This window comes from Paramormyrops kingsleyae, unplaced genomic scaffold, assembly GCF_048594095.1.
Source record: "Paramormyrops kingsleyae isolate MSU_618 unplaced genomic scaffold, PKINGS_0.4 ups38, whole genome shotgun sequence".
Lineage (NCBI taxonomy): Eukaryota > Metazoa > Chordata > Actinopteri > Osteoglossiformes > Mormyridae > Paramormyrops > Paramormyrops kingsleyae.
The window spans coordinates 399,555-415,988 of NW_027325976.1; the positions used below are offsets into that span (position 1 = coordinate 399,555).

General features: G+C 44.1%; 1 protein-coding gene across 1 annotated transcript; it reads left to right on the forward strand.

The window, feature by feature from the left end:
- Positions 1-9,737: 9,737 nt before the first annotated feature.
- Positions 9,738-11,837, forward strand: LOC140586301 (serine/threonine-protein kinase PLK3-like; the record flags this gene model as incomplete). Its single annotated transcript, XM_072708113.1, has 8 exons — positions 9,738-9,830; positions 10,405-10,503; positions 10,597-10,713; positions 10,804-10,933; positions 11,100-11,187; positions 11,286-11,381; positions 11,511-11,706; positions 11,802-11,837. Coding segments are annotated over exons 1-8 (855 nt in total), but the record flags the coding sequence as incomplete, so codon positions are not given.
- Between the last annotated feature and the right edge of the window lie 4,597 nt (positions 11,838-16,434).

Consider the following 16,434-nt stretch of genomic DNA (forward strand, 5'->3'; position numbering starts at 1 on the left):
TTGGAGAGCCTATTGAATTAACCAATGAGTTCCGACTATATGACTCTTTGGATTCAGACGTGATGGCCAGTAACTGGTGAAGGCCCAGAGGAAAATTGTGCTGTTCATAAACGTCTTTTGTCTCATCAGAAATAAAACATCTTATTGTTTGGAGATTACTGAATTCTGACCTGTCTCTATTAACCCCCCCCCCCCCCACCCAAGAGAAGCAACGAGCAAAATAATAAATCAATCTAAGAGAAATCATCCTATTCAGTTTGAGAATAACAGGATCCAGATAGCAGGCGGACGTGGCCCACTTCTGGCAAAGGTATGGCACTGCTGGACTGGTGATTGCTCTGGCAAATGGATGTGACCCAAAAGTAGCCCACTTTGAAAAACATAACGTGAGCCAAATGTTCACATATGGACAGCCCTGGTAGCAAAATCATTCTGGGCCAGATCCGGCCCACTTACCACATGGAATGATGTCACTTAAGCAGATCACTCCTGGTTACCGCATCAGGGCCACATGTCAGCCAGAAGAGACCAGGCTGTGGTTCAGATCTGGCTGTAAATGTGGCCTAAAAGCAGTTTCTGAATCTCACACAGAAGTAATGCTTGTTGGGGCCACTTCACAGCCAGACCTCTCTGCAGTTAATTCTCAGCCCTGATCAGGCTTCATTCATTCATTAAATCACATACAACTAATCTCCCAAATGTCTTTAAAGAAATTTATTTTTCAAAGACACAGAGCTTAAGCAAAATGTAAATTCACACACAGATTTTTTTCCACCTAAGGCATGTCTTCTGCTGTGCTTAGTGAGACACTGAAGTTCCTGTGTAGATATTAGAAATGAACCCTGGGGGGGGGGGTCACCCCACTCTGAGAGCAGATAAAATATACAGAGCTAAGACTTGGATTTGATCGATGAGACAAGTTTCTGACATTGTGCAGCTCATTTAATTGCCAATCAAGTTCTCTTTTGGATCTAACTGTTATCTCTCAGGTAAGGAGCATGTGGTGATTACAGTGTGTTGCTGCACCCACCACAGGGATGAGAAGCTAAGAACATCCATGCAGCAGGTGATATCCCAGCACTACATTAGTCTGAATGGACCAGTAAGAGTTTTTTCCAGTGGCTGGAGTGCCGATCCTGCCACCAACCCCCAAGTTATTCCCTGTAAGTTGGAGGACCTCCTTATAGGACTGGATGTAGATTAACATCATACCCAGGATGAAGCACCTGCAGGTTAAGGGCCTTGCTCAAGGGCCCAACGGAGTTGAATCACTCCAGGCATTTGATTTGATTTCCTTTTTGAAGGATGGTAGGAGATGTCTCATTAATATTTATGAGAGAAGTGATACATGATTGGCCAATGCACGTATTACAAAATAGTGCGGCACTGCTGGCCCCGGCGATAGACAAAACTATATCGGAATTCAGTCTATAACTGATATAGTTTCATTAGTGCCAGCAGTGAAACAACTAGCCAGCTTATTAGTGGAATAACTTTCTATTGTAAATGAAAACCCTAACCCTAACCCTAACCCTAACCCTAACCAATATTGTAGCTGTCGAGTGGTGAAGAGATCATCAGGTGGATAGTAAATTTCAGTTATTAGCATACTGTTTTATTGCGCAATTCTTAAAAGGACACCGTTAACATGCTCCCGAAGGGATAAAGTACTTTCCCTTACAATACATTTAGCCAATCACTTAGTGCATTGCAGTTACAAAACATTTACGTAGTTTTACACGACGCGTCAACACTAAAATTCCACGTTGATGCATTTTTATAATCGACATTGTCGATTACATCAAATAATCGTTCCAGCCCTAGTTATAACACCTGCCTTTCATTTAAAAAAAAATATTTTTAAATACTTTTTTGGTCAATGCATAAGTCCATATATGTTATTTTATAGTTTTGATGTCTTTATAATTATTTTTAAATGTATAGAATAGTACAAATAAACCTTTCTATAGGTAGGTGTGTCCAAAATTTTGACTGGTACTGAATATAAAATGAAAATGCATATACCGTCATGGCCGAAATTATCGGCACCCCTGGAATTTTTCCAGAAAATGCACCATTTCTCCCAGAAAATTGTTACAGTTACAAATGTTTTGGTATACACGTTTATTTCCCTTAAGTGCATTGGAAAAACAACAAAGAAAAAAAGCCAAATTTGACATCATTTCACACTAAACTCAAAAACTGGGCCGGACAAAATTATTGGCACCTTTTCAAAATTGCAGGTAAATCGTTTTATTTCAAGTATATGATGCTCGTTTGAACTGACCTGTGGCAAGAAACAGGTGCTGACAATATAGCAAACACACTTGAAGCCAGTTAAAAAGCCTTTCTGTTGTGTGTCTTTGTGCGCCAAATGACAGACTTCTTATTGTCGGTGAGTTTTACATCAATGTCTGTTGTGAATCTAAACCATCAGTCAATGAATTTCTCAGTCTTGTTGATTCATTTAACCTAACTCAATCAGTGAATGTCCTGACACATGTAAAGGGGCACACATTAGACCTTGTTCTGTCATATCGTTTAGATCTGTCAGACGTCGATATATACAACACATGTAAACTCACCTAAAGGATTATTAGGAACACCTGTTCAATTTCTCATTAATGCAATTATCTAATCAACCAATCACATGGCAGTTGCTTCAATGCATTTAGGGGTGTGGTCCTGGTCAAGACAATCTCCTGAACTCCAAACTGAATGTCAGAATGGGAAAGAAAGGTGATTTAAGCAATTTTGAGCGTGGCATGGTTGTTGGTGCCAGACGGGCCGGTCTGAGTATTTCACAATCTGCTCAGTTACTGGGATTATCACGCACAACCATTTCTAGGGTTTACAAAGAATGGTGTGCAAAGGGAAAAACATCCAGTATGCGGCAGTCCTGTGGGCGAAAATGCCTTGTTGATGCTAGAGGTCAGAGGAGAATGGGCCGACTGATTCAAGCTGATAGAAGAGCAACTTTGACTGAAATAACCACTCGTTACAACCGAGGTATGCAGCAAAGCATTTGTGAAGCCACAACACGCACAACCTTGAGGCGGATGGGCTACAACAGCAGAAGACCCCACCGGGTACCACTCATCTCCACTACAAATAGGAAAAAGAGGCTACAATTTGCACGAGCTCACCAAAATTGGACAGTTGAAGACTGGAAAAATGTTGCCTGGTCTGATGAGTCTCGATTTCTGTTGAGACATTCAAATGGTAGTCAGAATTTGGCATAAACAGAATGAGAACATGGATCCATCATGCCTTGTTACCACTGTGCAGGCTGGTGGTGGTGGTGTAATGGTGTGGGGGATGTTTTCTTGGCAAACTTTAGGCCCCTTAGTGCCAATTGGGCATCGTTTAAATGCCACGGCCTACCTGAGCATTGTTTCTGACCATGTCCATCCCTTTATGACCACCATGTACCCATCCTCTGATGGCTACTTCCAGCAGGATAATGCACCATGTCACAAAGCTCGAATCATTTCAAATTGGTTTCTTGAACATGACAATGAGTTCACTGTACTACAATGGCCCCCACAGTCACCAGATCTCAACCCAGTAGAGCATCTTTGGGATGTGGTGGAACGGTAGCTTCGTGCCCTGGATGTGCATCCCACAAATCTCCATCAACTGCAAGATGCTATCCTATCAATATGGGCCAACATTTCTAAAGAATGCTTTCAGCACCTTGTTGAATCAATGCCACGTAGAATTAAGGCAGTTCTGAAGGCGAAAGGGGGTCAAACACCGTATTAGTATGGTGTTCCTAATAATCCTTTAGGTGAGTGTATATCGGACCATTTTGCTGTTTTGTTTACATTCATGCTGCCATCCTCCCACGTTAAACCCCGCGCTCCAGCTCTACCTGTGTGCACCATTAACCCTTCAACTGCTGCTCGATTCTCCATTGCCTTTAATGACTCTGTGCTCTGTACCAGTGCAGACTGTGGTGATCTCAACACGGATGAACTGTATGTGTCTGTACTGTATAGTACCTACTGACTTGTTTTAAATGTGCTTTATAAATAAATTGATTGATTGATATACCAAAACATTTCTAATTGCAACAATTTTCTGGGAGAAATGGTGCATTTCCTGGAAAAAGTCCAGGGATGCCGTTAATTTCGGCCATGACTGTATTTGTATCATTCATTCAACATATGTTAGCTGTAACTGTCTTTTTCATATGCCCACCAACCAAAGAATTGTTGTTTTGTAAATTAAACGGTTTAAATGAAAAACCCGAGTCAGCCACCATTAACTTGCAATACTCTTTAATCAGTTACATGCATGCAAAGCAATATAAGTGCAACTGAAATTTGACTACTGTTTTAAAAACATATAAGCTGAAGATAATGAAGTATAAAATGTAGCAGAACCTTAAATGATTTGGATGATGACACAAAATAATGTTATATGAGAATTACAGCAGAAGGTGAAATGCAATAAAATTCATTCTTTTTTCGATTTGCCAGGCAGAGAGGAGGCGTTACTGCTGATCCAGCTTCTTCTTGACCTGCTAAACGCAGTAACTGCTGGGATTGACACAAATTTCACTGCAGATATTGGTGTACAGTCCAAAAGTTGAAAAAAACACATGGATCTGCTTCTCACTTGTTAAAATCATTTGTATCGATCCCTGAAGTAAAAAATATATTATAGACATTATGCACACACGACTTTAAGTCTCAAAACAGTAATAGGTCAAAACAATATATGAAAAGAGTAAATATTTACATAATTCCAGGTATAGGGCATTTCACAATGGCCTCTTCATATCCAGGTATCAGGGCCATCCCGGAAAGTATGTAAGACAGCACTCATCTGGACAGACATGAAGAACAGAAAATGTATATACAGTCTATATACAAAATATATACAGCCACTCTGAATACGTACATTAGAAATGCAGTGAAAAACTAGTCAGACCTGGACTCATGTCACAATTGGGTTCATAATCTTAATGAATCATTAAAATTTTAGATGCCAACTAAGTCCTGATAAAAGCTGTGAGATGCTGCAGATTACTATGAGCCAGCAGCACTGTCATCAGGAGGAAGAAGGCAGAGATCTGATGGGGCTTCATGATTCCACTGGACGAAGATCAGCGTCGCTTCTGCAGCTAAACTGAGGCCAGCAGAGTCTAACCACGTCCTTTTAGAGGGGTTGTGTGTCGAGGTGGAGAGGATGGGGTGGATGAAAAAAGTATTTACCACTTAATGCACCTAAAATAGACTGACCACAGATGAGAAGGTGGGGCTGAATTTTCTGGGACTGATGTCACATGCATTCTGAGCATTTCCTGTACAGAACAGCAGATATTAACATTGGCTGCATTGCATGTTTGCTATTGACTGTTTTCCAAACCACATAGAGCCACCTGGCTGAGTATGTGGTAACTACCCTTCTAACTAAGGTGTTGGAAGATGAATGGATGTAGGCCTACATATGGTATATGTAAGAAAAGCAATGGCCCCCTCTCCTGGTAAGTCCTGATATAAACACACAAGTGGCTACTCAAATTATTTTTGCATATGAAAAATAGTGCTCAAATTTCACATATGCTCTGGGCTATAAGAAATGGAAGATATAGTGAATATAGTATAGTGAATTGTTCTGTAAACAGGGAAATCCACTTGTATAACCTTGTTCTCAAATGAAAGCGTTCTGAAGGGGGAAAAGGCCATATTCCATATTTTATTCATGAAATAAATAATAGTTGTATATAGTATAATGTACATAAAATTGTATAAAATATATACTATCGTGTAAAGATTTATGTAGCCACCTTAACTCCTCATCATCAGACATCATGTTTTATCGCTGTGGTTAAAAACATGTTAGCTAAGCAATGCTCATCTTTTTTGTTCAAGTGATTCTCTTTATGAGGTGTGTGTGACAAGCAGAAAAATGTTACGTGTCCCTCCGCTTTGTGATTTTGTTGATTACGAGAAAGATCTCGGTGTGTATGTTGATGGTTCCATGTCCCACTCTCGCCAGTGTGGGGTAGCAATAAAAAAGGCCAATCGGATGTTGGGTTACATCTCTAGGTCTGTGGAGTTTAAGTCAAGGGAAGTGATGCTACGATTATACAATTCCTTGGTAAGATCCCACCTAGAATATCGTGTGCAGATTTGGTCACCATACCTTAAAAAGGACACTGCTGCCTTGGAAAGGGTGTAACGAAGGGCTACAAGAATGATTCCTGGTCTTAGAGGAATGTCTTATGAGGAGAGGTTAGCTGAGCTGAATTTGTTTAACCTGGAGAAAAGAGACTAAGGGGGGACATGATCCAGGTCTAGATTCTAACGGGTCTGCATGCTGTTCAGCCAAATGGCTATTTCAATATTAATTTAAATATTAGAGCTCGTGGCCATAAGTGGAAATTAGCGGGAGAACATTTTAAAATAGATTTGAGAAAACACTTCTTTACACAGTATGTAGTTAGAGTATGGAATAGTCTTCCTGTTAGTTAGCGATGGGATGGCAGGAGACCAGGCAGGAGCTCTCAGCTCCGCAGATGCGATGAATGCCAAGGGGACACCAGGCAAGCAGGGCATGGCTGGGGCACCTGGAGGCAGGTCGGATGCAGCTGGGGCACCTTGTGGTTAGCAGGATACAGCAAGGGCCCTTGCAGGCGAGCAGGACGCGGTCGGGGACATGCTGTAATGCTTTATTAATTCTTATACCAACCAGAAAACAAGACGACAATTCATAAGGTCAATTGTCGTCTATAGCCGCCCCATCCATTCTTTGTTGCCACCTAGTGCTGCTGTTTCAATTTTGGGCCAATTTGTCTCAAAATGAAACCAGGTCAAGATCTTTTCTGTGAGGCAGCACCCAGGAAAAGCACTGGCACACCCTGCCCTGGAAGGAGCAATGCAGGATGGGGCTCCAACCTATCACCAAGGACACACAGTCACTCACTCGCTATGGGCTGTTTGGTAACTCTGAATAACTTCACATGTTTTTGGACTGTGAAACCTGGAAGAAGCCCCATGATGACACAGGGACAACATGCAAACTCCACACACAAATCAATAGAATGCACAGCTTGCGGAATTACATTTTAGTAAAACAAGCTGCAAAGAAACATTAAATACATCCTTCGCTGCATGCCACAAAGGGAAATTGTCGGTCTACGTTATTGTAACTAACTGTAATTTCCAGAGTTCAACGATGTCCGTGTTTGCGACTTGCTTATCATAGGAATCGCATATATATATATATATATATATAATAAAAATTTCTTTTTTTATTAATCGTATATTAAATATATTACGCCAGCACAATAAGAGTGCGATTACTAAATTAAATTATAAATATACTTAACTAAATGCAACTTAGATTCCCCTTTATAAAATAATATCGTGGCAATAGCTACATTGGCTAATTGCCGGCTTCCTCTCCGCGCAGCGCTCCGCGCGCCATTTGCAGCCGCTGCGCGTGGTGTTTGTTCCCTTCCCTTGGGTTTGGGTACCTGACAGTAAAAGCGTGTCGGATGGCTGATTTAATATTCTCATGAAAACTAGAGGTGTATGTTGTGAGTTATTGAAACTGATTTTTTTTTTGGTCTAACTAATGCCAGTGGGTGTGTTTGCAGAAACGTTTTATGTAATACCTGTGATTTCTTGGAGGGGAAAAAAAGTTATTTCATGTTTTCGTTCGAATTTCCGATGCGTTACGTAATTATGTAACGTACCTTGTTCCGTTGCTTAGTTACTGGACGCCACTTCGTTGGTTTCTGTCTTACTGCAACATGGCTTGTCCTCAGCGGAGACACGAAGTTCCTGAGATCATCTTTGATCACAGAAATGAGCGATTTTACCGCAGACTCGAACTGTTGGGAGAAGTATGTACTATAAAGATACCGTAGATAATTAAGTTACAATTTGTCTTGTAGAGTAGAGGTCTGCAACGGGGTGGGACGCCCGCGGGACTCGCGGGACGCGGCGCGGGTCTACATTTGAGAGTTTCTTGTGCCAGAGCGGGATGAAAAATCAGTCCTGCGCAGACCTCTAGTTGAAATAAACGCAGAGCCGCGCCACAAATTTCAATGTTTCCCTATATTTCTCTCATTTTGACTGTGAAATGTTTCTATTGAGACTGGGTTTAGATATTTTGTAATTCAGGTCTGTAGCCTAGTTAGATAAAAAAAAAATTGGTACAGGTACCTTATTTAATTTTTATAAGCCAAGATATTATAGCGTTTAAAATGTGTCCGTGCTTGCGACTTGCTTATCATAAGAATCGTGTATATGTGGGGATCTGAAGGGACTGGCAGGAGTAGTCACATGGTACTGGTAATTACACCATATTGGTAACCACATGAGCCAGGTCATGTGATCTACCAGGAATGTATAAAAGGCCACCAAGGTAGAATCTCATCCTCTTGCTACTGGGTTACTGCTGGACATGGGGTGGGTTTGTTTTCCCTGTGGGTAAGGAAAGGGGGAGAGGGTTGTGAGAATTTGAATGTTTATGTGTGATTTTAATTTTACCAGGGTGATTACTAGCAGCGTGTAACTCTTCATGGAGGACACAGAGGTGACTGTTTGGAGTTTTATCATTTGAAGTGATCTCCAACGAGCTGCTGGGCTACAGACATTGAGGCTCTGGTAACTTGGGTTATATTGGGGGATTTAGCAAGGTCTGTGTTTCTGTGTTGATTATGTTTCTTTGTATCTGTAGCATTGGAACACATCTTCTTGGTCTTACTGTGCTGAGAGGGCATTAAGCATTCCTGCAAAGGACCAGACCAGCCACTGTCTTATGGTTATTGATCAGGGTTTTTTTGGGTTTCTTTTATTAGTTGCCCTGGTTGCTGCTATGGGCTAAGCTGTAAGGTAGTAACGCAGCATTGTATATTGGGTGGTGGATACCGGTTGCTCCCCTCCCCCTGTGTTTGTATCTGAGATCTGTCTGTACAGGGCCAGATCCGCACGGGCTTTTGCTCTTCGCTGTTGGGCGCCACACTGAGGGGGCACTGTATTAGTGGATGTCTGAAGTCTCACGTTGAGCCGCATATTGCAGTGGTATTTGTTGTGTGTAGTGCTTGTTGTGTTGCATGTTGTGTGGTGTTGGGTTTTGTCTTTTTGTCACTAGGCTTCCTGAGCTGAGAGCTGCGCGTGCTGATCTGACCTTATTATCTGGAGGAGAGTCCGCTGGCCACCCCTAGCAGCATTTTTATTTGTTTAATGATTTTAGTTCTGTGTAATAAAGTGGATTGGGTTTTAATTTCCTATGCCTCTTTGTTATTGCCCCTTTGCGGGGAGGGTTCAAACCTAGCCACATTGCAGGCATGAACAGTAGGGGTTCCTCCTGCCCTTATTAGGAGGTGGCGTAGTCAGAGTAGTGTGGGCATCCGGTGCTTGGGGTACCACATATATATGTATATATTTTTCACCTTTCCTTTTTTGTTATTAATCGTATACTAAGTATATTACGCCAGCACAATAAGAGTGCGATTACTAAATTAAATTATAAATATACTTAACTAAATGCAACTTAGATTCCCCTTTATAAAATAATACCATGGCAATAGCTACATTGGCTAATTCCCGGCTTCCTCTCCGCGCGCCATTTACATACCTGTGATTTTATGAAGGGAAAAAAAGTTTTTTCATGTTTTCGTTCGAATTTCCGATGCGTTACGTAATTATGTAACGTACCTTGTTCCGTTGCCAAGTTACTGGACGCCACTTCGTCGGTTTCTGTCTTACTGCAACATGGCTTGTCCTCAGTGGAGACACGAAGTTCCTGAGATCATCTTTGATACCAGAAATGTGCGATTTTACCGCAGACTCGAACTGTTGGGAGAAGTATGTACTATAAAGATACCGTAAATAATTCAGCTGCAATTTGTTTTGTAGAGTAGAGGTCTGCAACGGGGCGGGACGCCCGCGGTACTCGCGGGACGCGGCGCGGGTCTACATTTGACAGTTTCTTGTGCCAGAGCGGGATGAAATATCAGTCCTGCGCAGACCTTTAGTTGAAATAAACACAGAGCCGCGCCACAAATTTCAATGTTTCCCTATATTTCTCTCATTTTGACTGTGAAATGTTTCTATTGAGACTGTTTAGATATTTTTTAATTCAGGTCTGTAGCCTAGTTAGATAAAAAAAAAAATTTGGTACCTTATTTAATTTTTATAAGCCAAGATATTATAGCATTTAAAATGTGTCAGGTATTTTTGTCACACCCTATACTTCAGCAGCCTTGCTTGCGGGATTCAGCAGGTGGGAGCTGGACAAATCATAACAGATGCGGGCGGGAGCGGGTCGAAATATTACACATTTCTGCGGGAGCGGGATGAAAAATTATTTTTCATAGATTACGGAAAATGGGTAATCAATTACGTATGGCAGAAATTCTTAATGCACTTGTGTTTTTAGGGAGGTTTTGCCCAATGTTTCAAGATGATAGACATTTTCACTGGAGAGATATTTGCAGTGAAGGTGATTCCGATAAAGCACTCTGATGGAATAAAAGAGGTATGTGGTCTGAATCCTGCTTGAAGTCAGCCCCCTCCACAGTTAAACTGCATTTCCCTTATGCTCATTGTGGTAACACGTCTGACATTTCAGAGCCTCCGAGAAGTGGTGCTGCTGAAGCTGCTGCAACACCAGCATGTTGTTAACTTCTCCCATCATGTAGAAGATGACAAATTCTTGTATATCTTCATGGAGCTGTGCAGTAGGGGGGTGAGCCCAGCTGTTTCTGGCCTTTGCAGACAGTTTGTTAAGGTTAAGACTCTATGTCGACTCACGCCATCCTTTCTTTTCCCATTCCAGTCGATGCTAGACCTCCTTCAGGAACGAGAAATCCTGAGCACGCCTGAAGTGAGGTTTTACATGAGGCAGCTCATTGGGGCCTTACGACACATCCATGGCAAAGGCATTGTCCACAGGGACCTCAAATTAGGTATGTGTGCCTGCACACGTGATTTGTTTAATTCTTCACATGTTAGTGTTGGCATTTTACATGGCATTTCCTGTGTGGTTTATATGATTGCTGCCTGCTGTTGTATTCTGCAACTGTTTAATGTCTGGTGTTATTAGGTGAAATATTTGAGTCATTGGTCTTTCAGAGAACTTATTATTAACGGAGGCCTTGGAATTAAAAGTGGCCGACTTTGGACTGGCCACCAAGCTGGAGCCACTGGAAAGGAGGCAGAAGTGGGTTCTTTTTCTTAGATTCTCCAGCAAATCTTTCAAATTGCTCATGCAACAGGCTGAAGCACATGTATACTGTTTTCCTTTTGTGTGTGTTGTAGACGCTTTTGTGGGACGAGAGAGTATGCGGCTCCTGAAGTGTGGAAGATGGAGGGACAAGGGCCAGAGTCAGATGTCTGGGCGCTGGGGTGTATCATGTATGTATACCTTCTCAATCGTCCTCACAGTCAGAGCCAGAGTCAAGAATGATATCTGAAATGCACCAATGCAGAATGTTGTTAGATGCAAATGAAGCTCGAATGCCGTTGCTGACTTTCTCGATACAGGTATACGATGCTTGTTGGTGCATACCCCTTTGATGGCGACGCTGAAGAAATCAAGCAGCGTGTCACTAAAGTAGAGTACACTCTACCAAAGTCCCTCTCCTCATCAGCCAAGAAATTGATTTCTTGGATCCTACAAAAGAATCCACAGGATCGGCCCACATTGGTGCAAATCCTGAATCATAAGTTCTTCACTAAGGTACATGCAAACTGCTGGTCTGCTGAGTTCAATAGTATTCATGCATCCTGAGGAATTGCTTTGCTCAACCGAAACATCTTAAACTACAACCCTAGGGCTTCACTCCGGAGGAAATTCCATCAAACAGCTACCACAAGGTGCCAAGATTCAGAGCAGTGAAACGCGTAAAGCACTTCTTCGTCAGGCTGTTCCGCCGCATATTTGGACAAAGGAGACCCAAAGGTAAGTAAGCTCCTTCAACACAAACCTTGCTAGTCTAGTATCTCTCAGTTCATCAGGCTCAGATACCTGATTTTCCCATGTTTTCTTGCAGATATGCCCCACTGTGAATTCAAAATGAAAACCAGCGGCCCTTTCGTCTACAGCAGGGCTGTCCTAACTTTTTTTAGTGAGGGCCACATACAGAAAAATATTCCGAGGGCTGGGCCAACTTACTAGATATAAGCTATGTATGGGGACGCTCGTCGCTAATGGCTGCCTAGCTCTGCTCGACCGCGCGTCCCATCCGCCTTTTTGCCCTTTAGTCTGTCCCCTTGTCACTCTCCCGTTCGCAATTTCGCACGATTTCGGCGCTTGCCCTGTTATTCCTCCTGATGGCTGCTAATCAGCGTAGACCTCGCCCAGCCCTTTCCAGCCCGGAGAAGAAAGTACCCCGCTCTGATGGCGGCGTTACTGAGGAGGCCCTTTCCTCTCTCCTGGCTCCCTTTCTCGCGGAAATGAAGAACTTCGTTTCCGAACAGGTGAACTCGCTAAAAGGCACGCTTCAGCAACACCATTCGGAGCTCCGCGCTGACCTGAACTCGCTGAGGGCAGACTTTAAATCCATACAAAAAGAAGTCGCCTCAGTGAAGGCTGTGACCGATCGGCACTCCAGGGAGCTGGCTGATTTTAATAAGGCTCTGCTTTCCCTGGATAACAAAATCACGGAGATTGAGGACCACAGCCGTCGCCTCAATCTTAAAGTGGTTTGGATTAAGCTAGGGCGCGAAGGGGGCGATATGCGGTCTTTCCTTAATAAGCTCTGGCCGGCTATTTTCCCCCATCTTCCCAATTTCCTGCCAGCCATTGACCGTGCCCACAGGCTGTACGGCCGGTCCCAAACCTCTTCTCGCCCCTATAAGCCAGTTATTTTATTTTATTATTAATGTACTGTTATGTGATGTTTTTTTTTTTTTTTTTTTTGCTTCTACTACTATATTAATTGGACGTCTGCTGTACTGCTGTTGCCCGGTTCGCTGACGGTTACTCCCATTTGCCGTTTTTTCCTGCTCTGTACACGGGGCAGCAAGCAGTGGCATGGGGTCAGTTTTATTTTACTTCCGTTGCTGTTACTCAGAAGGCGGTGGGGATGTGTGCGCGCAGTTAGTGTGTTTTGCGGCTTGGCTTCGGGCGCCACGTGCGCGCAGTTTCCGACATCGGTCGGAGGGGGCGGGAGGGTAGATGTTCTGGACCTGGCAGCAGAACCATTTACCTTTCTATTGTGTTTAATGTTGCTGCTGCGTTGCCGGTCTGGAGCATGGGTTTGGGGAATTTTTGTGTTTGTTTGGGGGGGTGGGAAGGGGGTTTTCCCTGAGACACACTTCCTAAAGTTACGGTTGACCGACCAGGGCATTCAGCCTCTGGTGCATGCCTGGCATATTGAGACTTTTATTTATTTTTATTTTTTATTTTTTTATTTTTTCCTTGTTTACACCTTACTGTCTGTTCTGTTTTGATAATGGTCAATATAAATATAGCTTCATGGAACGTTAGGGCCCTGAATACCCCCGAACAACAACTGTCCAGTGTGACTGAATTTCTGAAAAGGCAGCACGCTGACCTTGCCTTTTTAATTGAGACCCATTTACTCCAGCGAGATGCACTGCGGGCGGCCTCCAGGTTCTACAGGGTTGTCTGCACTTCATCAGCTTCCTCGCGTAGATGTGGGGTGGCCATACTGGTGAGGCGGACCCTTCAGATTCATATTCTCAATTCCGGGGGTGATGCTGATGGCAGGTACTGTTATGCCCTCTCCGACCTGGGGGGCAGGAAGGTCTGCTTTGTTGCTGCATACGCTCCCACTCCCCCACACACCTCATTCTTTCAGGATCTTTCTGACCACCTTCTTAAATTTCAAGACTTGGACTTTGTTATTGGAACTGATGCTAACGCTGTCCACGATCCTGTCCTTGATAAATCTCCCCCTCTCGTGGGTAGCCTTGCTGCCCCCCTCTACACGTTCCCTGTGTAAATTCGTGGAGGTCCTGAATTTGGTCGACTCATTCCGCCTAATTAACCCTCCGCTAGAGAATTTTCCTTCTTCTCACCCCGCTTCAACTCCCAATCTCGCATAGACTACATCTTTGTTTCTCGATCTGTTGCCCCCGCTGTTTCTACGGCTTCTCTGATCTCTTCTTCTTTATCTGACCACAAGTGTGCTCTCCTCCACTTAGCTGTACCTTCTCTTTCTCCTCGGGCCCCACGATGGAAGCTCAATACTTCTTTGCTTCGAAACTCCAAATATATAGCCTATTTGATCCCTAGACTTGAAGAATTTATTTCAATTAATTCAGGCTCAACTGATGACCCAGTCTACTGCTGGATGGCGATAAAGGGCTTTCTCTGTGACACCACGGTTGCTTTTGCCAGTGGCCTGGCTCGTGAATGTCGCCAGAAGATCTGTGATCTCGAAAGGCGCCTAACTCACTTAGAGAGTGTTCGTCCTGCAGTGATTGATCCGGATCATGAGACCCTCATCTTAAACACAAGGGCAGAGCTAAATGTTCTTCTGTCACGCCGTGCCGAGTTTTTGGTTCATCGCACTAGGTCTCGATATTATGTCTCGGGTGCTAGGCCCAGTAAGTTGTTGGCTCTCGGCTCCGGCAATGTGACTCTTTCTCCACAATCTCTTCTGTTAGAACCAAGGATGGAGCTCTCACCACTGACCCACAGGAAATTAACAGTAGCTTTTTTCAATTTTACTCATTTATTCTCCCCTCCCACTGTCTCTCCACCCTCTGACCCTGATTTGTTTCTTGATTCTGTACCTCTTTCTTGTCTCTCAGGCCCAGAAGCCTCTATGCTCGAGGCTCCCCTTTCGATGACAGAACTTAAAGAGGCTCTGGACTCCATGAGCCCTGGGAAGTCTCCAGGGCCCGATGGCCTCCCTCCTGAACTTCTTTCTGCCTTCTGGAAGCAGCTCTCTACCCCGCTCTTCCACATGCTGAATTCTGCTATTTCTGCCTCCCATCTCCATCCTTCTCTTAATCAGTCCTTGATGACTTTGTTGCTCAAACAGGGTAAGGACCCCTCAGATTGCTCCAGCTATCGCCCATTGTCCCTGATGAATTCAGACATCAAACTGTTTGCCAAGGTGCTTGCCCGTCGACTGCAGGCGGTGATTTCCAAATTGATTCACCCGGACCAAACTGGCTTTATTAAATCCCGTCATGCGGCCGACAACATCCGTCGCCTGCTGCATGTACTTCACGCTGCTCCTTCCTTTCCCTTCCCTGCTGCCCTTCTCTCTCTAGACGCAGAGAAGGCTTTTGATATACATGTCTTGAACATTGGAGGCCGCCCCATCTCTTCCTCGCCGTGGTCTCAGTCGGGTATCTCCACCCTGGGTGACATTTTTGACAGCTCTGGTCTCAAATCATTCCAGTCTCTTATGGTCACATTTAACCTTCCCTCTTCCTCATTTTTTTTCTACCTCCAGCTGAGGTCCATGCTTAGGGCCTGTAATATCTCTTTTTCCTCGCCTCTTCCACTTCACCCGCTGTGCAGATTTGCTCTGTCCTTTTCCCCCGTTTCTAAACCCGTGTCCAGTCTCTATTCCCTCCTAGAAGCAGAGAAGGCTTTTGATAGGATCAATTGGTCATTTTTGTGGAGAGTCTTGCATAGAATGGGCTTTGGCCCTTATTTTAACAACCTTGTCCAGTCTCTTTACTCCTCCCCCTCTTCTGTCCTTTTGACCAATGCCAACATCTCTCCTCCTTTTCGGCTTCTTCAGGGGGCCAGGCAGGGCTGTCCCCTCTCCCCCCTGCTCTTTAATCTGTCGTTGGAGCCTCTGGCTGCTGCCCTCCGCCACTCAGACCTTATTTCCCCCATCCTAGTGAAAGGTGTCCCTCAGTCAGTTTCTTTATACGCTGATGATTTGCTCTTCTACCTTGGCAACGCTCCTGTAGATCGTCCTCATGTCCTTAACCTATTTCAAACATGTGAATCCCTGTCTGGCTATAAGATTAACTGGGCAAAATCCTCTCTCCTTCCATTGAATCCTGCCTGCCACACCTCTTCACTTCCTCCTTCTATTCCCCAGGCGAGGTCTTTCAGATACCTGGGGCTGGACATCTATCCGTCGGTCCCAGAGCTCACAGCTGCTGGCTTCCGCCGCGTTCTCGAGGGCATTAAAGCCTCGATCTCCTCGTGGTCTTCTCTTCCCCTTTCATTTCGGGCTAGGCTGGCCGTTATTAAGATGAACGTGCTCCCGAGAATTAATTTTATTAGTTCCATGCTTCCTCTCTCCCCTCCACCTGGGTACTGGGCCTCTGTCAAGTCTGCTATTTCCACATTTCTTTGGGATGGCAAGAGACCCTCCGTCAGACACTCTACCCTAATCCACGACCGGTTGGATGGGGGTGTCTCTCTCCCGGACTTCGAATTTTACCACCTTGCTTTTACCCTGAGGCCGGTTTGGAGCTGGATCAGTCCTCCCCAGCATCCACCCGCCTGGCTTCCTATCGAAGC